The sequence below is a fragment of the Rhizophagus irregularis genome, chromosome 13 (genome assembly GCF_026210795.1).
Source record: "Rhizophagus irregularis chromosome 13, complete sequence".
NCBI classification, from domain to species: domain Eukaryota; kingdom Fungi; phylum Glomeromycota; class Glomeromycetes; order Glomerales; family Glomeraceae; genus Rhizophagus; species Rhizophagus irregularis.
In genome coordinates this window covers 4,662,158-4,689,696 of record NC_089441.1, presented here as the reverse complement: position 1 = coordinate 4,689,696, position 27,539 = coordinate 4,662,158, and the positions used below count along the sequence as shown (strand labels likewise).

General features: G+C 25.7%; 5 protein-coding genes across 7 annotated transcripts; 2 read left to right on the top strand and 3 right to left on the bottom strand.

The window, feature by feature from the left end:
- Positions 1 to 370: 370 nt before the first annotated feature.
- On the top strand, positions 371 to 947 carry OCT59_005633 (uncharacterized protein). Of its 2 annotated transcripts, XM_066138474.1 has the most exons (3): positions 375 to 481; positions 559 to 649; positions 711 to 936. In XM_066138474.1, the coding sequence occupies exons 1-3, from the start codon at positions 394 to 396 to the stop codon at positions 790 to 792; spliced, it is 261 nt and encodes an 86-aa protein (XP_065997596.1). In that variant the 5' UTR covers positions 375 to 393; the 3' UTR covers positions 793 to 936. The 2 variants fall into 2 exon arrangements, with proteins under 2 accessions (XP_065997597.1, XP_065997596.1); XM_066138475.1 differs by having other exon boundaries at positions 371 to 481; positions 559 to 947.
- Positions 805 to 2,619, bottom strand: OCT59_005632 (uncharacterized protein). The gene is made up of 7 exons (XM_066138472.1): positions 2,575 to 2,619; positions 2,368 to 2,467; positions 1,890 to 2,288; positions 1,731 to 1,826; positions 1,451 to 1,665; positions 1,269 to 1,384; positions 805 to 1,196 (listed from the first exon to the last, which is right to left on the bottom strand). Exons 3-7 carry the CDS (start codon positions 2,097 to 2,099, stop codon positions 1,117 to 1,119), a joined length of 717 nt encoding a protein of 238 aa, XP_065997595.1. The 5' UTR covers positions 2,100 to 2,288; positions 2,368 to 2,467; positions 2,575 to 2,619; the 3' UTR covers positions 805 to 1,116.
- A 234-nt stretch (positions 2,620 to 2,853) lies between these two features.
- OCT59_005631 (uncharacterized protein) lies at positions 2,854 to 3,762 on the top strand (the record flags this gene model as incomplete). Its single annotated transcript, XM_025322198.2, has 4 exons — positions 2,854 to 2,918; positions 2,988 to 3,104; positions 3,205 to 3,303; positions 3,376 to 3,762. 4 exons carry the CDS (start codon positions 2,854 to 2,856, stop codon positions 3,659 to 3,661), a joined length of 567 nt encoding a protein of 188 aa, XP_025166821.1. The 3' UTR covers positions 3,662 to 3,762.
- A 452-nt stretch (positions 3,763 to 4,214) lies between these two features.
- Positions 4,215 to 6,116, bottom strand: OCT59_005630 (uncharacterized protein; the record flags this gene model as incomplete). Its single annotated transcript, XM_025322199.2, has 8 exons — positions 4,215 to 4,410; positions 4,500 to 4,719; positions 4,796 to 4,960; positions 5,047 to 5,223; positions 5,303 to 5,472; positions 5,543 to 5,623; positions 5,691 to 5,848; positions 5,961 to 6,116. The coding sequence occupies 8 exons, from the start codon at positions 6,114 to 6,116 to the stop codon at positions 4,215 to 4,217; spliced, it is 1,323 nt and encodes a 440-aa protein (XP_025166822.1).
- Positions 6,117 to 10,339: 4,223 nt separating this feature from the next.
- Positions 10,340 to 11,673, bottom strand: OCT59_005629 (uncharacterized protein). 2 transcript variants are annotated; one of them, XM_025322200.2, is made up of 6 exons: positions 11,436 to 11,673; positions 11,188 to 11,356; positions 11,071 to 11,119; positions 10,785 to 10,988; positions 10,642 to 10,708; positions 10,340 to 10,576 (listed from the first exon to the last, which is right to left on the bottom strand). In XM_025322200.2, the coding sequence occupies exons 1-6, from the start codon at positions 11,611 to 11,613 to the stop codon at positions 10,488 to 10,490; spliced, it is 756 nt and encodes a 251-aa protein (XP_025166823.1). In that variant the 5' UTR covers positions 11,614 to 11,673; the 3' UTR covers positions 10,340 to 10,487. The 2 variants fall into 2 exon arrangements, with proteins under 2 accessions (XP_025166823.1, XP_065997594.1); XM_066138471.1 differs by having other exon boundaries at positions 10,642 to 10,988.
- Between the last annotated feature and the right edge of the window lie 15,866 nt (positions 11,674 to 27,539).

The window sequence follows — 27,539 nt, the reverse complement described above, 5'->3', positions numbered from 1 at the left end:
GTAGATGATAAAAAGTAATTAAATTTTTTCAAATTTGTTAGAACTTTTCATACTTAAAATTAGAAATACTTTTTTTTTGGTATCAATTGTTATGAAAAAGGTTGTTATTTTAAAGTCTATTATATTGTTATATTGAAAAATAATACTAAAATTATTTATAAGCTATATGTTTCAGCCCAGTTTTAACTAAAAGCTTTCATTTTCTAAACATATTTCTTCAATCTATTCTTTTTACAAAGGTGGTTTGTTTGCTGTCAATTTTTTAATCAATTTTGTACGTTAAAACAAATTTATTCAATATTAACCCGATGATGTAATGCTTTACGGATGAATGATAATTTGTAGTGTAACATATTCGAACTTTTTTTTTCCCCCAAAACTTTTGTAAAAAGAATGAATGTATTAACTCGTTCTGAAGAAGAAATTTTATTTAATCAACTTAAGCACAATGCAAGAATAAATTGTGCTCCATTAATTCAAGGTATTTTTTTTTTTCGAAAAAAAAATGTATTTTTTATATTTTATCGATATAATTATTTATTTTTTCTATTATAAAAGAATTCGTTGATTGTAATACAGGAAAGTCTTTTTCAGTCATATGGTCTTGTAGACGTCAGTTAAAAGCTATGAATAATTGTTTAAAGAATTTGTAAGTCTTTTTTTACATTTCTCTCGTTTCAATTAAAAAGTATTAACCATCATTATTTTAGTACTACAACGGAAGAATTAGATAAACTGAGGTTAGAGTATATCAAACAAAAAAGGTTAAATGATAAAAACAAATCAAAGTAATTGGTGCTTAAGAGAAACAAATGATTGTTAAAATTTCAGATCCAGGCAGTTTACTAGCGTTAAAATTAACAGAAAGCTATGAATTATATTCTTTTTAAAATTATTTAAATAGATAAATGAAAGATTAAACTAGTATAATACCAAAAAAAAACTAAAAAATAAAATAAAATAAAATAAAATATAAAGTAAATAAATAAATGAAATAAATAGAATAATATATGTGGATATTAGACCTGCTAAAATGCAAACGATAAAAAAGGATTCAACTTAAATGCATCAATAATTCAACATCATTATTCATACGATTATGTAAATTTAATCAAGCTATCTAGGCATATGCGTCACTTCTAATTTTTCAAAATGTTTTCTCGCGACATTGATATTCATTTGGGTTGCCGCAGACTCTGAATATAATTTAATATATTAGAAAAAAAATTTTATGATAATAGAAAAAATTTTTCCTTTATAACACATACCGACAGATGAATCAGACATGATAACCATGACATAAGTATTAGCGGTTAAAACATCAAAGAACGCAGCAAAATTTGCCTGTCGAATCTCCATGCTTTTAAATTGAGCTTGAAATTTACTATATAAACAAAAGAATTATTAGATGTACTAATGAATATTTAATATTCTTATTGTGATTACTCACCTGCAACTTAGTTTAAACTGTTTCATATAATTACTAATTTTTTCAAATCTATGGATATCTGAACATTCAATTCTAGATGAATGAGAAATCACTAAAAATGTAGTTCGTTCAAATAACATAACCTCATCCGCTTCACATATAGTGGCAAAGTTTTGAAGTTGTGACTCAAGCTCTCTCACATTTGGAATTAAAGAATGTACTATTGAAGACCATGCCTATAGTGAAAGAAAAAATAAAATGTAAATAATGTTTATTTATTAATAAAATGTGTTCAACTTACTTTGTAAAGGGTCTCATCCCATATGGACGTAGCGAAAGCTGTAATTTTTAGAGGCTCTGATCGTTTTTCTAATTCATGTAATCGTTCATCAAATATCTAAATAAATTAAATTAGCGATTATTCCATAAAAGAGTAATCATTTTAATTTGCTTCACTCACTGCAGTTCTCAATTCTTCTTGTACTAAATCCATCTTATGTATCAAACAAAAGATCTTTGCATCCTTTGAATTTGCCAATATTGCTTCAAGACAATCCTGGTAATAATGCATATCTTTTTCTATTTCGCGCGATTCCACATCAAATACATAAATAAGCACTTCTACATTACGAAAAATATGATCTCGTTGAGCCGCAAAATAATTTTCCATAAATGTTTCTTGACTTCAAAAAAAGTACCATGTCAATATAATAACTGAATAAACTATAGAATAAATAATGTTGCAAGATATGAAAGTAGGTTAGTTATAACGGTTAATATTAATAAACATACCCTCCACAGTCCCAAAGGTTTAGAACCAAGTTACCAAGAAAACGTACACGAGAATTCTCGACATCGACTATCGGTTGGTAATAAATAAGTTTAGTTAAAAAAAATAAACCTTTTTAAACGAAAAAAAATTTGTAGTTTTACTCAACTTGTTGCACCCAACCGCCGAGTATCTCTTGCGACATAGTTATGGAAAATAATACTACGCATAGAGGTCTTACCAGACCCACTTTTTCCCATTAAAAGTACCTATTGGTTCGAAAGAAGTAATTTTTTCATTTTATTTGTCGCATTTTTTTAAAGACAAAAATTATAGTGTTTATTGAATAATAAAATTAAATTAAATCTCTTCGAACCTTTTTGTTCATTATTATTTTGTCTTTGTTAAAGAGAAATAGATCAAAGATAAAAAGATAAACACACTAGATTGATAGTCTTTTTTGGTCAGTGTCGATTTGCATATTAATAATAATCTCTGTTTAGAAACGATATGTAATTATGCATAATGCCAGGCGTAACGAGCCATTATTTAATTATGCGCAGCCATAAAATGCTGCGCAACTGTGCATAATTGAAATGAAAAAATATAAAAATCAAACTACTAAATCAGTAAAAAATTTCAAAAATTTCAAATAATGGATAAAGAATTATTTGGCGGTAGCATTTCTATGTATATTCCACCTTCTTTTGAAGATATTAGGTAAAAATATTTATTTTATTTTTTTTTATTTTCATTCGATTCGACTAATATATTATCATCTTTAAATAGTAATGTGAGAAATGTGCCAGATAATCAAGAAGTCTTCGCAGATGTGAACACAGATCAAAGTATTATTGTTGAAATATTAGAATTTGTTAAACAAGTTGCAAATGAAGATGCTGCAAAGTATGAATGAATATGTAAAAATTGATAATTTTTTTTTTTTTTTTAAAAAAAAAATTTCTATATATTTGTTTCTTAAATATTTTTTTTTTTTTTTTTTTAGATATCATTTTGATTCTATTGCTTCAGATAACGACGCTGAAAATTTTAATACTATACACCAAATTACTCAATTAACTTCACAAGAAATTCCAAATCTTCCGTAAGTAAATGAATTATTTTTTTTAATAATAACAATTTTCTTCTAATTAAATTTTTTTTTAATTCATATTAGATCCGATACACCGATGTACTTTTGTACAGGTCAACAATCCGTCGCAAAATTCAATGAAAAAGATCCAAGTGCTCGTAATCTAGTAAACATTTATATGGCTTTATTTAGATTTCCAAATTACGATACTGATATAGTAATTACCTATAATATTCCAATTTTGATTGGTGCTGCTAGTAGTAGCAGGCAAACTGCACAAGAAGGGAATATTCAAGTTGGATTTGAAGAATTTAAAAGGATGTTGGCTACTTTTAAAATTAACAATTATGATTTATTTGCAGCAACGTAATTTATTTTTTTTTTGATATATATATATTAGTATTTTAAATATATATATATATATATATTATCATATTATAAAATAAAAGTCAATTTATAATTTACAACATTATGAACTATTTTCCCAATGAATAACTAATGAATAACTTGGATTTAAATACCTAAATATTATTACTTCAATTAAAGAAGTAAATTTATATTATAAACCTTTTAAGAGCAAATTAAATTTATGATATTATGATACAATATAAATATAAGACATTAAAATTAGGACAAGTTCATATTGACTGACTATCGAATAACCAAAAGAATTAAACTGCATGAGGTAACAAGCAAATGCATATAGGGCTGTATCATTTGATATTGAATTTTGCGACTCGTAAAATATTCGTGCTGCAAGATAATAATTATGACAGACCTTGTAAATAAGTATATACTGTATATAAAATTATTGTAATATGATAACCATTCATTCCTTACATTTAATAAAAACTAATAATCAAATAAAAACATAAAGTACATATTATATGTTAAGGCATCGATTTATATTAATAAACTATTTTTTAGATGTAGGAAATAACGATTTGTAACGAAATTGGCAAAGTAGTGTCAGTTACAGTTATTTCGTCGTCCTGCTTCACCATTTCTATTAACTTCTTTTCCAGATTCGGTCTAGTCTTTTGTTCAAAGAAAGGCGGTGATTGCCAATAAATTTTTTCATTGGTATTGGCGTGCGATAAACTTGGTTTTTTAAGTTGACTGTCAAATATAAGAAATAAATATATGTATATAAATACACATTATTATTCAAAAGAATTAAATATGAATTAAAATTCAAAAATACTTACATATCTTGTTTCTCCTGTAGATATTCGATAAAATCTTCAACAGTTATTTCCTTGCTAACCTCCATTGAGACACGTTCATTACCACATACGGGACAATCTGGTTTCTTTTGATGCTCAAACGTATAAGTGTATAATCCTTCATTGCCAGTGTACATCATGTAATTGTTAAGATATGGCTGAGCGTTGGTGATAAGTTTGAATGCTTCGTTACAGCATGAGGCTAACATAGTAAAAACAAAAAAAAATTATATATCGACGCATGTTCAAAATAAAAACGACATTCGTTAGATTTATACCTGCAATTATAGCATTTGTAGAAGCGATTGCTGGAATGATATTTTTTACAACACCCTGAGTGAGCGAGTAAGTAACACCTGTAATGTTAAATTCTTTCGCTCTTTTCAATGCTGTCTCGTATAACCATTGTATATGCGTTGGTTCATCCGTGTCCATTTTAATATCTAAGAATATCAAAAAGCGCATATTCAAATTAATCATAATCAATTAATTAATCATTAATTAAATAATTAAATTAATAAAATATAACCTGATCGTTCTTTTGGCCATTGTATGACAGATGCCCACTCAATACAATGTTCAGGCAATCTTGGTGTATTAGCAATAGTACAAATAGGGAAAGTCCTTTGTTTACTTAACATGTCAAGAGAACACTCATAACATGATGTTATAGTAGGAATGATGACTCTAGCTTGACCCTTAAAACCTAATTAAGTAAATAATTCAATTAATTCAATTAATAATTTGTGATATTAATGAGACATTTAAAGTTTTATATTTCTTACCTTCAGTTCCTCCGTCAACCAATACTCTAATTCGTTCCGGTTCACCATCGACAAGATTCACGAGAGTAGCATTTATCCACCTACGCGCGTCAACGGAATCTAAGCCACAGATAATAAGTTGATATCCAAGATAGTAATCATCGTCTTTATCTTGAATCTTTCCATGATAACTAAATTACGAAATAAATTACAAAATCACGTTTTTTAGAAACAGAGATTTAATTCTAAGACAATACTTACTAGGTAACTTTTACATCAGTAGCACGTTTCATGATAAATTCTGCAGCTACTTTTGCTTTTGGTTTACCAACGTCTGAGGGTCTAATATGAGACAATTATAATTAATTAGATAATATAAAATATTAAAATCAATCAAATATATAAATACCTAAAAAGAAATTGTCTATTTAAATTTGAAAGATCAATAGTGTCCATATCTATCACTTCGATGTTTTTAAAACCAGAAAGTGCCAAATTTTTGAGTATTTCACATCCTAATCCGCCAGCTCCAATGACAAGAACTTTACAAGTATTGAGTAAAATTTCCTATGTTTGAAAAGTAAGTAGTTAGAAAAGTTAATTGATCTATAAATATAGTGATAAAAAGGGAAAACTACCGAGAAAAAACACGTAGGAAAATAAAACTAGAGTCCAGTACTTCGCCGTGACCAGGAGTAAAACTTGGATCAGCAAAGGGACCACGTCTATCTAAAATTTTGTAAAGATGGGACCAACGATCAGGACATTTCTTATTTGTTTGCTCTAAACCGTCTTGAGGCGTAGGAACGTCGGTTTGCATTTGAATTTCGGCCATCGCTTAAAATTATAACAAATAGGATAGCAGAAGCTTGTAGAAATAAATATCCGATAAAATATAAATTTCATTCCACGTGACTTATCAGGACTTTCGAGCATCTATTGGTTAATATTAAAAAAAGTTATAACTATCTGCTATGATATATAACGTGTAATTACAACACATTATTTATATTATTAAAATCTAATCTAAATAACTATGGAAATTTCTCTAGTATAATATAGTACCTTTAGCTCGATTTCATTAATATGTTTATAAAAGAATAATAAGTTAGACGCGATTTATATAGTGAAACATGGTTATTTTAATTGATCAGATTATAAATAAATTTTCTCAATCAGCTAATAAGTCTGATTAAAGTGATAATAGTAAACTATAATAATCTATTTTTTCTTATAATTGATTTTTTTCCTTTTTCATCCTTTTATTTTTCATCATACATACATTTTATAAAATAAATAAATATAAATATAAATAAATAATAAAAATTTTACTTTTAATTTATATTACATTAGTTGTAAATGCAAAATTTCAAATACAAAAAGAACTTGAAGTTCATTTAAAATGGTAAAACTTGATTTAATAGGTAAATATTTAATACTAGTTTAAAATTAGAGTAAAGTATTGAATTAGAATATAATGTTAATTTAAAATTAAGTATAGAATTTTGAAATATGAAATTAGATTTAAGAATAAAAATAGAATTGAAATAAAATATGGAATATAGAATTAGATTTATTAAATATTTATTAATTATACTTATCAAATGCAAAATATATTGAAACTTATAAATATTAAATTTTTTTTTTTTAATTGTAATGTATTTATAGGTTTATTAGAACCCTGGATAATTATAATTGTGGTCATATCTTACTATGTTTTAAACTTTATTTTTCTTTTAACATGTAATTTTATTAAGTTAATATTATTTTTTACTATAGAAAAAAAATGTTTCTTTTGAAGAGAAGAATCTTTTGATACCAAAATCTTGTAAATCTACTGATTAGAATTTGAGATAAGTATCGTTATACAGGCAAAATTTAGCAAAAAAATATACGCTTTTTCACCATTGGTATACATAGAAATATACAAAAAAATAAAAATTACTATTATTAAATATTACTTTTTAAGTAACAAAATTATAGATAATATGAGGGCAATTATTATTACAAAGTTTTGTATCTATAGCTTTAAAAGTAAGTTCAGGATGACAAGAGTAAATTTTTAGCATAGAAGATATGACCTTAATTATAATTGTTCAGGGTCCTGGTTTATTAATATATTATTATATAAGGTATAAAACTAAGAATTAATCTGCTATTTAGACTTTATTTACTTTTTCAATAAAATTGATTAATAGATAATTTTAATCCTATTACAAAATAAAAAAAAATTAATTTAAAGAATTGTTTATTTATAAAAATATATAATTTGATTATTAAAAAATAACTTATATATTAAAAGTCAGCTATTTTTTTGTAAGAATCCTTTTATAAAATATAAGTTTTATATAAAAGTAAATGTGTAGTAAAATCTAATAAATATATAAAAATAAAATAAAATAAAAAATAATTTATATAAAATAAAATCTATTTAATAAATAAATAAAATAAAATAAAAATAAAATAAGTTTGTCAAATACTATATTTATCATGATCCTTTTTTTACCTCAAATTTTGATATATAGAAATTATTAAAAATAAAACTGTATAAATTATTCAAAAATCATTTAAAAATAAATTTAAGAGTATTATCATATCATATAAATTTTATATTGATTAATATAGCAAATTTATATAGCAAATTTCTGTATAATATAAATTTCTGTAATATTTAATATAAAAGAATAAGATTTATATAGTTAAAAAGCTATGCTTTTGAACTTTATTTACTAACTTTAAAAGATTTATTTTTTTAAAAAAAAGTCTTTTAATGAATAGAAATATATGTTTTAAATTTTATTGGTTATTAGTATCTTAATTAGTTATTAATAACACATAATATCATATAAGATTTATTATGTAAACAAAAACAATTTGCCAAATGATATATATAAAAAAATCACATGATATATAATACCCTTAAAATTAATTTCATAAAATTAGATAAATATGCAACTAAATATTATACTGCTAAAATCCTTTAGTTTCTCTAGCAACTTTATATAACTTATTAAAATTTTAAAGTAATCAATAGTAAAATGTTAAATTTTTAGCAAATTTATCTAATATAAAATGGATAATTATTGTCCAGACTCCAGAGCAAAGTGAAGGATTATATATATTTACACACTATAAAAAATAATCACTTTCATATGATTCATACAATAAAATCACAAATTTTAATTATATTTTCATTCTGGATTTACAATAGCTTCCATTTTCAATATAAAGTAAATTAACAAATTTTTTTCCATTAAATTTAATTTTAAGTAATCAGCATGAAAATTTACTTTTTTGGGAATGTCTAAAGTAAAGCAGGTTTGGCCAGCATTATTACGGCATTAAGAAGCCATATAACTGAAAAATTTCTAAGTCCCCATAATTACTTAGTAAAAATGTAAAAAACTGGGCAGGATAATTACTATGAAAAACAAAAATTTTACTATAATCATGCGATTTTAGATACCGCGTAATCTTACCCAGATCACCGTCGCAAAAGTATTGGACTTGATCCTTCTGGAGGTGTCATCTTGACCCGCTGCATGCATGTCGTCGATCACATATATTTTACAATACTCCATGAATAAGATCGACAACGTGCATGCAGGAGGGTCAAGTTAGCACTGCATCACATGTCAAGTCTGATACTTTTGCATCACCGTCACTTTTCTTCTCTCATGTGATCATAATAAAAAAATTTGTTACACAGTATCATACCCTCTGCGTTTCGCATCCCATTTTGTGGGCGCGGTTTTTTTGTATCATGGGGGTGACAAATAAATTTTTGACACTAAAAAAAAACTAAGTCCCTCAGATACTTAATGTTTTTGAACTCGTGGCTGCACATGATCATGTGACACTTAAATGTCACTTGTTCCTTATATGGCGAAGATCGACACAAACCGCGCCCACAAAACTTGCGTGCCTGCGGTTCCCTTTTTCATAAGACGTGTAAAAAATTATTTTTCACATCTTATTCGTCTTCTTAATTCAGTAATGCCGGCTCACGTGCGGGGTGGTGCGGCAGAAAAGTGACGGGTAAATCACTGTGTACAAATAGTTACGAATAGAAATTGTATTATATAATTTTAAAGAAGACATCTGTCTGTCATCTGCACTCTGCAGGCTGGGTAATAAACTAATAATGTGTCATCATCTTTTCGTATTATATACAAAAAATGATTTTTTTTTTCATCCTCACTGAAAGTATAAGAAATTTCAATTTACGCGTGCAATGGTGCAAATAATGTTATATATTGAAAAATCAATCAATCATTGGTATTTACCTTTTATCACGGGTGCAAATTTCGCCTGTACCCGGGGCCCGGGAGTACATTACATGGGTGGTTTGGTACTAATACATGGAAGACTATGATATAATACAAATTACATAATTATTACTTTACAGTTAATTTTCCGGAGCGTAGCGAAGGACTTTCTATTGTAGCTATGTAGAGCACTTATAACGAACTAACGATTTTGGATTAACCCATGAAATTTTCCTTCTGTCCATCTGTCCATCCGCTGACGTCACCTCACTAATTACCCCGCTTTTTCCTTTCTTGATTATGTCTTGTTTCATTGATGATTTTGTATTGATTTTGTAACACTGCTTATTTTATTTGGTATTACGTGCTTTCATATTATGCATATCCGATATTATGCTATTTTTCGTAATTTTTTTTTTTAATAAAAAAAGATACTGAGTAAATAAGCGCGACGGACTTTAACGGTTTCTGTTTTCCTAGTTATTTTATTGTTTACCCATTGGAAATTTATTTTACAGAATCATTAAGATCAGTTCATAACATATAAAGCAAAAACTGTATGTAATAAACTGTATAAATTTGAGAGGTCTTTCACTCTCGAACAAAACATGTAGGAATTGCTTGAAAATGTGATTATGCAAAGAAGCAGGAATTTTATTAAAAATCAACAGCATATTTTGTTAACGGCAGATCATTTTCCCAAAGGTAAACACCTGACCCGCAATTATTACTAGGTCGGCGTTATTTTTAAGAGTTTTCAATCATGTTTTATGCAAAATATGATGTGATATAGACAAAATTAGTTTACAAGTTATCCCGGTTTTTTTATTAGATAATTAAAAAAGAGAAAAAAATATAAAATATAAAAAAGAAATTATGTACAAATCAATATATTAAATACATCTGAAATAAGAAAACGTAATAAATAACGCTTAAGATTAAATATTTTTTGATAAATCTCTTGCTTGTGACATGATTTGTCTTACTTCTTCGTTCGTTAGTACACGAGTATCATCGTACCATGAAGCTAAAATATTAAATAAACAAGTGAGTATTTTTTTTTTTCAAATGATAGAAAATATTTCAACATACCAACTGTACCAACAACTTGTGGGCATAGAACAGCAATAGCATCTTCAGTTTCTTTCATAAACATTTTCTATATTTCAAGGAAGAACAAGATAAATCAATATTTGATTCATTTAAAAGTTTCTACAAATTATAAATATTGATACCTGAGCATCTGATCCCATAATACCGGCGACTAACACAATTTTACCACGATAACCCAAAATTTTTTTCAGTATGGCAATAGCATTACGAGCATTTTGTCCAGATTGAATACCATCAGTACATAAAATCAATGTAGCATTTTCAGAAGCAGGTAAAGGCAAATTTAGCGGACAACATTCTTTTTTAAGGGTTTCAAGCGCAATTCGCTAAATATTTTTTAAAAGAAAAATTCTTATTATCTATATCTAACTGATCCGCAGCATGCATAAATGGGCAATCCGGTCTTACCTCTTTAGCTATTAAATCATTAATAGTTTCTTTCGGAATATCACAACCCCTTTATTATTATAAAGATTATTAATCACTTTATAAAATGTCATTACATATCATTATGTCATTCATTACCTGATGATTTGTTCCTTTAATAGTGGTTGATCAGATTTATCAGTGATAGCACCAACTGTCATACCATCGAATTGAAAAGAACTCACTAGAAATAAATCTAAAGGTAATTCTAATTCTTTGGCAATCTCGTGGGCCAGGGCCGTAGCAGTTGGTTTAATAGAGAGGACGACTAAGAGGAAATAAAATTTATTTTGTTAGTCTGATTATTTTAATTTTTATTTAGTCACTTTGATATGAAAGAAACATACCAGTATCAGGGTTACGAGCGTAATATTTTATTAGTTTGGCTAGCATTACACCGGTCTCCTCTCTTGAAGAAAAATAAGGATTTACATAAGCTCTTGAAATTGGAAGAGACATCCTATGACGTTTATAAAGTGAATTACGGGGAGAGTTTGGAGCTGATAATGATTTTTCGGCCAACATTTTCGGATTTTTTTTTCTTTAAGAAAATTTGTTAAAAAAATTAAATTTTTTTTTTAAAAAAAGGCCATGATGGTGTAAAATTTCGGACCTATTTATATTTAAGAAACTATATAAATTCATAAGATAGCAGTTGTGAAAATCTTTCGATGGCGCGGGAGTATTTTTTTAGTTAGTAATAAATTGGTGTAACTTTAGATAAGATTATGCAAGAAAATTTGATAACCACCAAACAACAAGCTCCGAAAGTATTTAAACTCAGCCATTTATTGAAATCTATATAAAGCATATCTCAAATTAAACCAAACAAAAGCTTTCTGATCATCTTATCACAATCCATCAGTGACGAAAATAATTACATATTATTCTAAATTTGGTAAACTTTATCGATAAAAAAGTTTACTTGTAAGAATCCCTTTGCTTACTATTTTTAGTTTCTTTTGATCTGGGGAAATATGTAAATCGAATGTTGCAACAATGAAATAATTTTTATCTAAGTTTTATTTTTTATTTTATATTGATATGGATACGGTATGATTTTCTTCACTTCTTAAAATATTAACGTAGCGTTTAACTAAAAATCTTCAAAGGTTTAAATTCAACAATGTTTTGTATGAGGATTAGGGGTATGTTACTCAAATGACTTCTTTTAAAGGGGAATTAACAGATATTATACAAGTTCATATGACGAAAGATAACAAATTTACTACTTTTTTTTTGCAAGAAACTTATACATAAAATTGTTGTACGAATTCATCAGACTTTTATTTTTCAAGTAAAAGTCCCGGTTTATCATAAAACGGTTTAAGGGATTCCAACATCAACTGCCCACTTATACTTCTAATATTTCCCACGCCTAAATATCGTTCCATATGGAAAACTTGAATCAAATACTTAACTGGAAATTTCACCCGCACATCACTTGTAGCATACGATAATTATGATGACTTTACGAATCAATTATAGTCATATTAATTTTTGTTAATTCGCACATCTACCCCATTCTTGTGGGGGAGAAACTGGGGGTGGCTAAACTCGGTTTTCATATTTTCATATCAAACCACAAATTCTAGATCATCGTTTATCATACAGTAATTAGTTATTACAAAACACATCCCCCGGGTGGACGTTTCCGCTTAAATGCGTTTTAACATCTGATATAAGAAAATTTTCCATTTCTAATTATATCGTTTTTTGGAAGGTTCCACTGAATTATATAACAGATAACAATTAAAAATTCAAATAACTAAATTTAAGTTAAACATTAACAGATGAATTTTGCTAATTTGCCCCCTTGGGTTAAATCACCCCTCTAAGATTTATATTTTATATCAATAATTATTTGTGTTATTATTCATTTCACTTTATATAAATTTTATTTATTTGGATATTATAAAGTATAATTACCAAGTTTTCTTACATTTTTGACAATGTCTCTTGTTTTTGATTGTGACTATAATTTACATTTTAATTTTGGCAAAATTATATAATTATATAAAATTTACTAGTAGGTTAAATTACTTAGATTAAATCACTTAAGGTTAAACTTAGTTTTATACTTAACAGATTATATTAATAATTCTTTAAATAATTTAAACTTTGAATTTTTCCTTTTTTTTAGTATTTAAAGATATATTAACATTTCAGATAAATAATAATTTAAGATTAATTGACTAATATAATTTTGCCCAAATTTCCAAAAATAAATGTAAAATCAAAAGCATAAGAGACATTATCAAAAATGTAAGAAAACTTGGTCATTATATTTTATAATGTCTAATGAAAATTTTTAAAAAATGATTGTAATATTTTGGCAAAAAATCATGTAAAATATAAATGTTTATCAAAATTAGTGAATTTATCACATTAAAATTGTTAAAATTATTTTTCAATTTTTTATCTCCTTTTTTTTAAAAAAAAAAAATTAGCACATATTTTATTTAAAGAATATTATACTTATTCATTTAAGTAAAATTATAAATAGTTTTAGTTTTTTAGTTTACACTTTAATTTTAATTCAAATTAACTTAAGTTATCTTAAATTCTGATTTAAGTTTAGAACTTAGGTATTCTTTAAATCAAAAAATTTTTGATTTATTTTACTTAAATTAACTTGTATTGATTTAAGTTTACTTTATTTAGAATTTTGAAAAAATGTTAAAAATTTAGTATGCCATATTATGAGTGAATTTAATAAAAAAAAAAGTATTTAATATATATTTTTTCATTTGTATACAGAAACCAGTTTTTTTCTAAAATTATAATATAAATTAAATAAATCAAATAAATTAAAAAATTAAAAAATCAAAGAATTTGCAAAATAATCTACATAAAATTACTGTATCATATTTTATATTCTAACAATATATATAGATTTTCTATTATTTCAAAATTGTAATACAATTTACAAAAGATTCTTTCTTGTAGATCTTATTTCCAAAAAATTTACATAGAAAATAGAAACAGTTTTTTGATAAAAGTATTTAGGAAAAGTTAATGTAAGTAAAAAATAAACATCATTTTTAAAGAGTTTTCAATCTTACCTTTCCAACTATGTTAATAGCAAACATAGCTGTTGAATATTTTACTGCAAAAGTTAAGAAAAAAGTTAAAGTACAACTTTACTGTTCAAAAAATATTGACCTATTTATAGGGTAAGTTTAGTTACATACTGAAAGTCTTTTTAGAAAAACAGCACCAAATTTTTTTAACACCTGTATCTTTTACTGGTGATAAAAAAGAATAACTTTATTAAACCTTTTTGCTAGTATTATAAACTGAAGTTTTTCAAAGTACAATTATATATGGCTGCTTTCAAATAAACTATTCTGAATATTACCAGAGTTTTCTAACAAAACCGAAACAACAAAAAGAGCTAATAGGAGACATGACTAATATAAACTTTACTCTGGATCGTAATAACACAAATTTAACTGATAATAATTCGGACTTATTAGATCCAGTAATTTTTGATAACACATTGCATCAATCATAATAAGTACTATCTTTTATAACAGAATCAAAAAACTTAAGTAAAAAGCTAAGACTGCTGATTTTTTTATTAATAAAGTCTTTCTAGATTAGAAAAAGCTTTTCTTGTAAAATAACTTTGAAGATTTGGAGGTAAATGGATTAGTATCTAAGTTGAAATAACCTTTTACTATAAAGAAAAAGAAAACAAAAAATATTAACTCTATAAAAATATTTTTGTCAAAATATACTTAAAATGAACTTAAAATTTTATTTTATACTTAAAATATATTGAAATAGACAAAAATTAAATATTATTTAAGTATAATTTAAGTATATAATAATAAAGCTCTAAACGGTTTAAGCTAAACTGGAGAACTGATCCAAAACTGGCTTAAAATTCAGTTCAGTTCAGTTCAGGTATTAGAACTGAAAAACTGGCGGTTTGATAGGATCCCGCTTACTTATAATAAATTTTATTGTAAAAAATTAACCCTTTACTAATAGTTTTTACCTTACTTTTTTCTTAAATTCCATTGATTAATTAGCTAAAAAGGAAAAAATCATAATAATGAAATATAAAATTTTCTTTTATAGTAGGATCTGCAACGAATTTTATATATAATTTTTACCTTAGGCCTAGGAGTGACCTATTTTATAAGTAAGCAGGATCCTGGTTTGATTCAATTTAATTTGATTTTTTTATAAAAATATGAAAAATCAAATAGCTGTCCATCTAGTGATTATACAAAGTCAAGCCATATATCATTAGATTTATTTCAACAAAATGCATCAAATAGTAGTAAGATCACATCTTTAGCATTGATAAATCACAAGTTAACCCATGTTAAATAATTTATAAATAATTGGAATTAGTAAGCTATCTATCAGTGCTAGAAACATGATCTTAGTACTATTTAACGCGTCTTAGTAAGACAAATTCAATGAATATTAATTCGTCTATGTACAATTACTGAATGGCGAATAATGTCAAGTTTCATATTTTTTAAAAATTTTTAAGCGTTAAAAATTAAAAATTCTAATACATGAATTTATTCATCATCTAATAGTTATACAAATATGAATTAGAACTCATTGGATTCATCTCAATGAGATGATTCAAATAGTGGTAAGATCATATCTCTAGCATTAATAAATAGCTTGCTAATGCCAATTTTTTATAAATTATTTAGCGTGAATTAACTTATGATCTATTAATACTAGAAATATGATCTCATCACCATTCGACTCATTTTATCAAGACAAATCCAATAAATCCTAATTCATATTTATATGACTATTGGATGACGAATAAATTCATATATCAGAATTTTTAATTTTTAACACTTAAAAATTTTAAAAAAATGGGAAACTTGACATTATTTGCCATCTAGTGATCAAACAAATTAATATTCATTGGATTTATCTCACTGAGATGCATCATATGGTGCTAAAATCATGCCTCTAGTACTGATATATAGCTTGTTAATTCCAATTATTTATAAATCATTTAGCGTGGATGATTAACTTGTGATCTATCAATGCTATCTTACTATCATTCAATACGTCTTATTGAGACGAATCCAATGATATATACTAACTCGATTTTGTATGATCACTAGATAGACGGCTATTCGATTTTTCACATTTTTATAAAAATCAGATTAAACTGAACTAAACTGCCAGTTTATCAGTTCAGTTCTTAGACTCTAATCTAAACCGTTTATAATTTGGACCAAATTGACCTATTCAGAGCTTTATATAATAATATATTTAAAATATTCTTATTTTAAATATCCTTAAAATATACTAAAATGGACAAAATTTAAGTATAAATTAAATATATTTTAAGTATATAATTTAATTCAAATTTTGTAAAAATTACAAAATAAAAAAATCAAATATATTTTAAATATATTTTAAGTAAAATTTTTTTTTATAAAGTAAAGATATTGAGAAAAAGATCACGTTGTCACCCCCGTCTGCCACCCGGCGGTAAACAAAGTTCCCCTCGCTTTCAAGAGGGACAAGTACTTTTCTCCCTCAAGCGAAACATTAATCTTCTTGCCTTTGGTTTAGTTTTAAATCTTTAACTCAATTTTCATCATTTTCTAATTCTTTATATTCATATTTACTTCATCATTTGAATACTTATTTAACATTAATTAAAACTTAGGTGAACCATAAGTATATTCAAAATAATTAACATTTTTACAAACATTTATGAACCCTTCACCCATATGATTGTGTACATTCCGACTAACCGAACTATTATGTTCGTGCGTTTTTCATATATCAAATGGTGAAGGAACTCATTATTTAACATACTTTTTCATCATAAGAAAACAGTATAAAAGAGTCGATAATCATTAATTAATAGGTAAAAAGTACTTTATTTATATTTTGATCTTCATAAAATTCACAACCAACTAAATTACCTAAAATTCAAAATCCTTACTTGCGACTGTGGAATTCACTTTCCATTCCGCTCCTATTTAAACCAACTTTCTTATTCTTTCTTTTCTTACTTCTTATTTCTTTCTAATATTTTCTTTTCTTAGTATCTTTTATACGCTATCTTGTATGCTATCTTTTATACGCTGTATCTATCTTTTATGCTATTTTATATACTATTTTATATGTTATCTTTTCTATCTTTCAAATATTACATCGTAAAGAAATAATTTATAATCCATCTTTTTGTACTGCGTTTATCTTTTCTTTTATCTTTTCTTTAAAATAACATAATCTTTTAAATATTATATCATAAAGAAATAATCCATCTTTTGTGGCTGTGCTATCTTTTTGTATCATCTTTTCATATTATCTTTTATATTATCTTTTCATACTGTCCCATAATCTATTTTTTGTGGCTTATAGTTCCTCCTCCTAATTATTCCTGTTGATAAATTTGATAAACTGGTCGCTAAGCTGCATCAATCGACCCTCTGATTGATCTATTGGTTCGTCATTAATCATTTAATAAACATTACATCATGTAGATCATTCCTTCTCCTAAACATTTATCCTTTCTGGCTAATTATTTATCTGATTATGTGACTTTCTATTCTATTAAGTTCGATATCCATGGTTACAACGTATGTAATAACTAAATATCAACTAATAGGATTGGCATTAGCTTTAGTTAATGATATCATAATATATGATATTTCTTCAATCTGAAAAAATATTGACTTGTTACATCACCTGGAAATTTGGGTAAAATTATCTCCATAAAGATTAATTGGCAAAAAAAACTTTGCAAACTTATATAGGATAATAGAGTTTGAACAGTATTATTAGGGAATATTTCAGTAAATTGGTTTTTAACCACCTGGTCTCTTCATAAAAGAAAAAAAAGAAAAAGATTTCAAGTAATTCTTTTTAATATATCAAAGTCAATAATAGCTGCTTTACTATTTTTTAACAATTAAACCTATTTAACTTTATTGGTAATAAGCAGTTTTAAAGTCTTTAAAGTTATTACAACTGAAAAATGAAAGCATAAACTTGTAATTTATCTGGAAAAATAGGAAAAGATTTTAATAATATTATAGGAAAAAATTATAAAATTGATAGCAAAAATTTAGATTGATACTACTATAGGATACTGTTTACTTATAATAAAAATCACTGTAGAAAATTAACCCTTTGCTAATGATTTTTACCTTACTTTTTTTTTAAATTTTATTGGTTAATTAAGAACCCTACTTACTTATCAGTATAATAAAGATCACTGTAGAAAATTAGCCTTTTACTAATAGTTTTTACCTTACATTTTTCTTAAATTTTATTGGTTAATTAGTTAAAAAAAAAAAATCATAATAATGTAATATAAATTTTCTTTTATAGTTATAAAAAAATATAACTAATTTACATTTAGGATGATTTTAATTATTTTCACCTAAGTGATTTAACCTGGTAATTTTATATAATTTTAATATAATTCAGGTAAAATCACCTGATTAATTTTATTGATATAGTTTAATTATAATAATCTATATGAATGTTGCTGACTTGGCCAAATCTTTGAAAAAACTTGTTGTTACCTTGCCTGATCACCAGCGTTGAGGTGCAGCAACATTGATTAGAAGGAGAAAAAAATGAAACATACATCAACTATGAAACTTTAAAACTATTAATAAAACCATTTATAATGGAAAATATTTTAAACTCAAATTTTTTTTATAGTCCCGATATGTTATTTAACTCTTATTATGATTCTTCATATAGTGGTTCAGACTTACTTAATGGTTATTAATACAAATCTTCTGGTCTACCGATATTTGAATTTTATGGTTCTCCATATGATTCTTCTGATTTATTTCTTAAAGATTATGATATACTTAATAAAACCCAAATAGGAAATGTAAGAAGAATAGATGTTTCAGTAAATGAGGATATAAATAGGTATAATTTTCCAGAAAATAAAAAAATAAATAGCCACTGGTATGATGTTTTAGATGATGAAGATAGAAATTTTAATCATTAAGAACGGGAATATGATGATAGCGAGTATGAGGAAGAAGAGAATAGATTAGAATTAAATCAAAGGATGGAATTTGAAACATGGGAATTTGCTGAATTATACCTTAATGAATATGCAAAGCAACAGGAATTTTCTTTTTGTAAAAAAAAATGTATACTGGATCCAACTGACAGTACAATAACAAGACATAGAATGTATGAATGTTCATATACTTGAACTCATGAGATCCAAAAGGTTATTTTAGAAGAAAATAAAAGAAATAGAGATTCCGAAATGATTGGATGTCTTTGGCATATTAATCTTCTTTTCCTAAATCTAGAAATGGTGTTTGTATTAATAGTTAGTTGGAATACATAATCATAATATGAAACTTTGCATTACTGAGATAGCCCCAAAATTCTGAAAATTGACGGATAAAATGCTTGAGAAAGTAATGTTTTGGACGATTGAAGGAAGATTAGGTATATCAACTTAATATAACTAAGGTTGCTTGCTGAAACTAGGAGGTTTTGGCGGAATGGCGTATGCGAAACTGCCAAAACTAGTTTCGCAAAATTGGTCTAAAATGTTGAAATGCCGTAACTGCCAAAACCTACCGAAACTGTCTAAGCTGCCGTAACTATTTTGGCGTAATACTTCATATGATATACATATAGTTTCGGTAACATTATGAATTATGATTAATTTCGGCATGGATTTTTTTTTGATGCAATGCCGTATTCAGCTGTATTGAATTTATATAGACGTAATTGCCAAAATTTGCCGAATTTATCGAATTGTCAATGATTTATGCCAATCTGGCACAGGAAAGTTAGATTATCAGACAGATTGCATAGTACAAATCATCTGATGATCTCTTTTTTCTTGTATTGAGGTTTCCGGACAAAAATTATGAGGTAAAGAACTAAAGAGGGTCCGGACAGGAAGTTTTTATTTAAAAAATGTAATAGTTTATTTTTCATTTTGTAGGGTTGCCAGACAAAAAGCACGACCGGACTTTTGAAGTAAGAAAGGACCGGAAAAGAGTCCATTTTAATAAATTTATTTATTTTTTCTTTATTGTAAGGTTGCCGGACGAAAAACATGACCGGACTTTGGAAATGAGGTAAGGAAGGGTTGAGGGAAAGATTTTTCGTTGTTTTTTATTTTAATAAATTTAACTAATTTATTTTTTTCTTTTTTGTAGTGTTGCCGGACGAAAAATATGACCGGACTTTGGAATTTAGGTAAAAGAGGGGGCTGAGGAAAGGTTTTTCATTGTTTTATTATTTAATAAATTTAACTTATTTATTTTTTTCTTTTTTGTAGTATTTCCGAATGAAAAACATGACCGGACTTTGGGATTTAGGTAAAGGAGGGGGCTGAGGAAGGTTTTTCGTTGTTTTTTTATTTAATAAATTTAACTTATTTTATTTTTTTCTTTTTTATAGTGTTTCCGGACGAAAAACATGACCGGACTTTGGAAATGAGGCAAGGAAGGGTTGAGGGAAAGATTTTTCGTTATTTTTTATTTTAATAAATTTAACTAATTTATTTTTTTTTTGTAGTGTTGCCAGACGAAAAACATGACCAGACTTTGGAATTTAGATAAAAGAGAAGGCTGAGGAAAGGTTTTTCGTTGTTTTTTTATTTAATAAATTTAACTTATTTATTTTTTCTTTTTTGTAGTGTTTCTGAATGAAAAACATGACCGGACTTTGGAATTTAGATAAAGGAGGGGGCTGAGGAAGGTTTTTCGTTGTTTTTTTATTTAATAAATTTCTTATTTATTTTTCTTTTTGTAGTATTGCTGGACGAAAAACATGTACAGATTTATAAATTAAGGTAAAGGAGGACCGGTGAAAGTTTTTCGTTAATTTTTTCATAATTTATGAAAAACATGACCAGACTCTTAAAATTAAGGTGAGGGAGGGTCGGAGAAGGTGTTTTCATCATTTTTTTTTAATAAATTTAATTGATTTTTTTGTAGGATTGTCAGATGAAAAAATATGACCGGACTTTTGTAATTAAGGTAAAGTACCGGGAGAAGGGTTTCGTTATTTTTTTTTTTTTGATAAATTTAATTAATTTATTTTTTTTTATATAGAATTCTCAGAAAAAAAATCACGGCTGTAGCATTTGTTAGGATTTTTCAATAATAATAATATTATTAGAATATTACAACGTTGTTTATTTACATGTAAATTTATTAGAGACTGAAATTAAAAATAAAATATTAGGAATGCTGTAATTATGCTGAAATTCATATAAAATATTATTATTTATTTTGCCGAAACTACGGATAAACTCGTTATAAAGGTTTTGCAAATTTTGGCAATTTCACAAGTTTCGGCAGTTTCGCGATTTCGCAGTTTCGCAGTTATGGCACTATATGTGAAGTTTCTCCTTTCAGCATTAGGCCAAATAGGTTTCGGCAGGCAACCTTAAATATAACTTACTAATAGCCTCATTTCCAAATAAAGTGATTAATAAGAAAAATCTAAGTAACGCTATTCAACAATTTAAAAAACAAGTAAAACTTATTAAAAATGATGCATGTCAAATGCTTATTGAACTATACTTAAAAAAAATAATGATCCAAGATGGATCATAAAGCAATGCTTTAATCATAGAAAAAGAAGATTAAATTCATTATTTTAAATGTCACCTGATCAAATTAATGCATATAAAAGATACCATGATATTGTGATTATTGATACGACGTCCAAAACTAATCAATTTGATATGATATTAATGCTAATCATTGTAGTTGATAATAATTTTAGAAATATAATGATAGCTGCAGCAATTTTAGAAGATAAAACAAAAGCAACTTTCACATAGATTTTACAAGAATTAAAAAATTCTTGTGATTTTATATCAACAGTTTTATATTCTGATACTGATCCAGCTTTAATATTAGCTATAAAGACAAATTATTTAGAAACACACCATTTCTATTGTATTTTTTATATAGATTTAAATCTAAAAAAGAAACTTAAAGGAAAATTACATGATCAATTTGAACTTTTTTGTGCTAGATTTTTAAAAATGCACAACTCTCTATGTCATAAAACATTTGAAATAAAATGGAATACACTTATTGATAAATTTCCAGCTTGTGAACAATATCTTACAAGAGCTTTATATCCTTGTAAAAGTAGTTGGGCTTATTATGCTATTAATCAGAATTTTACAGTGGAAATTCAAAGTACACAACAAGTAGAGTCTACTAATAAAATAATCAAAAATATATTAAATAGATCTTCATATTTGACTGATGTTGTTAAAGAAGTTCAAAAAATATTTGATCAACAATCAAAAAAAGCAATATTAAACAGGACTCCAGACATCTCTTATAGAACTCACAACTGACTTTTTGCCAAAAAAGACCCAATTTGCTCTTTTTTTATTTTCCATTTTTTGTGATTATCTTAGTATTCAATGATCCAATTCATGCAGATTTTTTTTTATTTTGTAGAGCTCGATGAGAGCTACAAAACAAAAAATGTTCATATAAATTGGACCACTGAATGCCAAGATAATTGCAAAAAACTGATTTTTTTATTGTGAAATTTAGGTCAATCTGCGAAAAAGTTGCCACTGAGTTGTATATGTAATGTCCAGGTAAGGATAGTTATCGGTCCTACCAGTCCTACCCAGTCCTGAATTGGTCAGTCCTGGGACTTATAGGATCAGACTGCGGTCTTGCATTTTTTTGTGGTATAGCAGGATCAGTCCTGAGGACCGACCAGTCCTCATATCGGTCTTCATATAATAAATGATTTTTATATTGAATAAATCTATTAATCTGATGAAGGTCTTTATAAAATAATATAAAGACTGACCAATTCTAAACTAATAAACAATAACAATCACTTCTCCCCACTTGTAGAGTTGCAAAAAAGCGTTTAAACAGAATATCTTGTTATCCAGTGATTATAAAATGATGAAACTACTACCATTCGAATCGACTCAACAAGACGCGTCGAATGGTGGCTAAGTCATATTTTCAGAATTGATAAATAGTCAGCAATTATTGAATTTGTTATCAAATAGTTTTGCTGATTTAATTTTTTTTCTATCGATTATAAAATAATGATTTTGATACCATTTGACGCATCTTATTGAGATGATTCGAATGGTGGTAGTTTCATATTTTTATAATCACTGGATGGCGAGATATCATGATTATTATCACTAATACAATAATAGTATGTAAGTGTATGACGCATGTGATGATCATTTGTAAAAAAAAATTGTATATTTAAAAACATCCCGATTAGTGTTCATATTTATAAAACAAGGCTATTCCTAATAAAGTTAAAGAAAATAATTTTTTATTTGTAAAAAAAAAGAAAAAAACTGATCGGTCTTAAAAAGACTGCAGTTCTTAAAAAGACTGACGGTCTTATTATATGTGATACAAGACCGAAAGACCGCAATTTTATATTAAGATGGACTGGTTCGTCTTTTTATGGTATAGGATCGTAGAACTGCGGTCTTTTAGGACCGATGACCATCTTTATGTCTGGGTTCTTATTAAACGAATGTAAAAATGAAATTCCTACTAAAGGAATATCATCAATTATAGATAAATATTTACTAGAGCTTGATAAGATTCTGCGAGAATATTTAATACTATAAATTCTTCAGAAACAACATGATCAAATGGCACAATCGTTATGTTATTATATGGAATTAATTGAAGATTGGTTACCACTCTTAGAAGTAAGTATATTGCTAATAGTTAATAAGAAAAATGATTAGTACTTGTTTAAAATGATAAAGACAATTACTAAAAAAAATACTTCCCTTTTTTTTGTTTTTTTTCATAGATAGTAGATGATTTATCAATAAGAAATGGCCAGAGAGGATGATTATGATTAATCTCAATCTTTATTTTCTTTATTAATCAAAAATATACCTCATAATAGTATTTGGCAAATATGGAAAATAACTAGACATCGTGGACAAAAATCTGAACCACAATATATCATTTTACTTAATGACAGGTCACATTTATGTACCTGTCTTTGGCTTATTAATAAAGGAATTGTATATAAGCATTTCTTTTGGATTATATCCTATTCAATTAATGTACAATTTCATATATCTCTTATTTTTTAACAATGGTATAATTATAACAAGTATAATATTGAACAACAACATAAAGAACTGGTATACCAAATTGAAGAAAATGAATTAAAGATAGGTCCACAATTATCATTTTAATATCTTGCAAATTTTAGGCAAGCTTCTAGTATTGTACAACCTCGAGATCCTAAACAAAAATATGGGTTTGATATGGGATATGCTAAAAAGGCATTTGAATATTTTATTGAAAGTGTAAAGTCAGAAGTCAGAACTATCTGACCAGCAGAAAAATGTAATTTCTATGCAGATTGATGATCTATTGCAAGTGAAATATAAAGATCAACAACTTAATAGGTATAAGTTATGTAGTGAACCTCAAAAAAAGAAAGTAAGGCGTATTCAGGTTTCAGGATATAATTAATATTACTAATAAAAATCATAAAGAAGATGTTTCAGTAAGCCAAGAAGGAAAAAAAAAAGAAAGATGTTGTAAAAATTGTAATCAAGTTGAATATTATGCTTCAAGATGTCTAAATATCTAAAAGTGTAAAAAAATTTTTTTTATGATATCTAAATGTATTAATCTACTGTAATGATTAATAAAAATATTAGTAATATAATAAATCGCATGATAGTTTAATAATTAATGATAATATAAAACTAAAAAAGATTTTTAATATAATAAAATCACATGATAAGTTAGATATCGGTGAAATCATCTGAGTAATATCACCTTGTATGATTTTCACCTAAAGTGCAAATTAGCAAGCTTCGTTATAAAAAATCTTTATATATAATTTTTACTTTAGGTCTAGAGATAACCTATTTTATAAGTAAGTATACTTCTTTTTATTTTACCAGAAAATCTAAAGATTAGTCAAGACAAATTTAAAGGCTTGAAGAAGAATTTCCATCTAGTGTTCTAAATGAATTAAGTTGAGTTAATTATTAAATAAAATTGAGTCAAATCAAGTTAAATCAAAATTATATTTTTAAACTTGACTTGACTTGACTCATAAAAAACATCAACTCAGATTGACTTGATTTGATTCAATTATACTCAATTAAAAAAACATTGAAAAAACATTTTTTTTTGCTTATAAATTAATAAAAAAAAATTTTTCACAATGTTTTTAACTATTTTAATAAAAAATGATATGAAAATATTTTTATTTAACAATTTAACAAAAAAAACATGCAATATTTTTGATAAAATTGCTACGAATCACTGGCAGTGATTATCACTGGCTGTCATACATTTTTAAAAAATTTTAAAAAGCCTTTGAGAATTAAGTGATCTACATACAAATTTCCTTTTTTGAAATCTTATATACCATATTTCTCCATTTTTTATGAGAAACAAATTGCCTTTTTGGATTGTGTAATATTACTCAAACTCCATAAAAGGAAATTTATATGTTAATTCCTTAATTCTGGCCAAATTTTATAATATCACGTGATACCGGTGATGATTACCGCCAGTGATAAATAGCAAACTTCTATTTTTAATTATATTAATAAAAAATGTTGCAAAATATTTTTTATTTAATAATTTGCATATAAAAAATGTTTATAAAAAATGTTTCACACCATTTTTTTAATTATATTAATAAAAAATGTTTTCGCAACATTTTTTTAATTATGATATTAATAAAAAATGTTTTCGCAACATTTTTTTAACTATTAATAAAAAAATGTTGCAAAATGTTTTTATTTATTAATTTAATAAAAAAAACGTTTTTTGCAATATTTTTTAATTTTATTAAGACGTAATCCGCCTAAGAACTGCAGAAAATTACTATATAAATTTGGGAAAAAAATTAAAATCAAAAAAAGGCATTATCTTGTGATCCAATGATTGGATTTTGATGATCTTTTTTCGAGTTTATAGCTTTCGATGCACTCTTCAAAACAAAACAAAAAATATTCAAAATTGGACTGGTATATCACAATATAATCCCAAAAAATGATTTTTTTCAGGTAAATCTTCCAAAGTTCCAGATAAATCTTCTGCTATCCAGAAAAAATTATGGTTGCAATTATTTTGTGATGTATCAGTCCAATTTTAAATATTTTTTTTTTTATTTTGAAAAGGGTACCATTAGCTACTAATTAACAAAGAATCATTGAAATTAAATCACTAGATCACAAGATAATGCCTTTTTTTGGTTTTAATTTTTTTTCCTGAATTTATATAGTAATTTTCTGTAGTTCTTAAGCAGATTACGTCTTAATAAAAAATATTGCAAAACATTTTTATTTATTAATTTAACAAAAAAAATATTTTTCATGATATTTTTTAACTGGATAATAAAAAACTGTTGTAAAAAATGGTTTATTAAACTCAGGTTAATTTGAGTCAAGTCAAATATTAATTTAAATTTGAAATTAACTCAAATTAGAATCAATTTGTAACTCAAATCATTGTCATGTAACAGAAAAATTTTTGAATCAAACTTGATAAGTTGACTCAACTCATGTAGAACAATATTTCCATTTCTAAAGATAAAGCTATAGGTACTAACAGAATTCTTTTAAATACTTAAACATAATAAGATCAAAAAAGAAGAAAAACAATTCAAATGACTCTTTTAACCAGAACTACAAGTCTAGTGACAAATAAAATAAGGAAAAGAAGAGCTTTAAGATCTTTAAGAAAAAACTGTATAAGAATTAAAGGAAATACTAAAGTAAGAAGCTAATAGACAGAATCTGAAATAAGTGATCTACTTTCAGTCTATATATAAAGAGTTAGTTTTTAGATTAAATTTATAATTTGAAATTAGATTAGACTGAAACATTAACCTGAACTGAACTAATTTGAATTTTTAGTTTAGTGATGTTTATTGCAAATACTATGCATTGCAAAATTTATATATATAATGTGCAAATCAAATAATTAATTTTTTAACCAATCAGAATTTATATGATTATAATGAAGTTTTTAATAATAATAAATCAATATATTCATTATAAATTATTTTTAGTAATAATGATTAGTATATAAGTAATATAAAAGGGTTTTTTGATTAATTTTAAGTTAGTTACAAATAAATATATACTTACAAAGAGTTGTGATTTCATAAGAGATAATTACATAAAAATCTAATTGTATATTGCAAATAGTTATAACAATTCCTTTAATATATTATTTATAAAAAAAAGAACTGTAGTTTTATAGCATTTTTATTTTATTATTATTGGTTAAAATCAAAACTTTTAATCGTTAAAGCTTTTGGTATAATTTTTACCGATTGGTAATATAATTTGTCACATTTTTTGACCAATAGTTATAAATTAGTAAAATTAGTCATAAATCAACTGACACTAATTGTTAAATAAAAGTTTGTAAAAAATCAACTTATACTGATTATTATATAAAAAATTATTCCTT

Excerpts from the sequence above, each read along its gene's own strand:
- OCT59_005633 (XM_066138474.1), top strand. The coding sequence starts at position 394 with ATGAATGTATTAACTCGTTCTGAAGAAGAAATTTTATTTAATCAACTT. Across the intron at positions 482-558 it reads TTGTGCTCCATTAATTCAAG|AATTCGTTGATTGTAATACA; the intron begins GTATTTTTTTTT and ends CTATTATAAAAG. Across the intron at positions 650-710 it reads AATAATTGTTTAAAGAATTT|TACTACAACGGAAGAATTAG; the intron begins GTAAGTCTTTTT and ends TCATTATTTTAG.
- OCT59_005632 (XM_066138472.1), bottom strand. The coding sequence starts at position 2,099 with ATGGAAAATTATTTTGCGGCTCAACGAGATCATATTTTTCGTAATGTA. Across the intron at positions 1,827-1,889 it reads AAGAAGAATTGAGAACTGCA|ATATTTGATGAACGATTACA; the intron begins GTGAGTGAAGCA and ends TAATTTATTTAG. Across the intron at positions 1,666-1,730 it reads GGGATGAGACCCTTTACAAA|GCATGGTCTTCAATAGTACA; the intron begins GTAAGTTGAACA and ends CTTTCACTATAG.
- OCT59_005629 (XM_025322200.2), bottom strand. The coding sequence starts at position 11,613 with ATGTTGGCCGAAAAATCATTATCAGCTCCAAACTCTCCCCGTAATTCA. Across the intron at positions 11,357-11,435 it reads CGCTCGTAACCCTGATACTG|TCGTCCTCTCTATTAAACCA; the intron begins GTATGTTTCTTT and ends ATTTCCTCTTAG. Across the intron at positions 10,989-11,070 it reads ATGATTTAATAGCTAAAGAG|CGAATTGCGCTTGAAACCCT; the intron begins GTAAGACCGGAT and ends AAAAATATTTAG.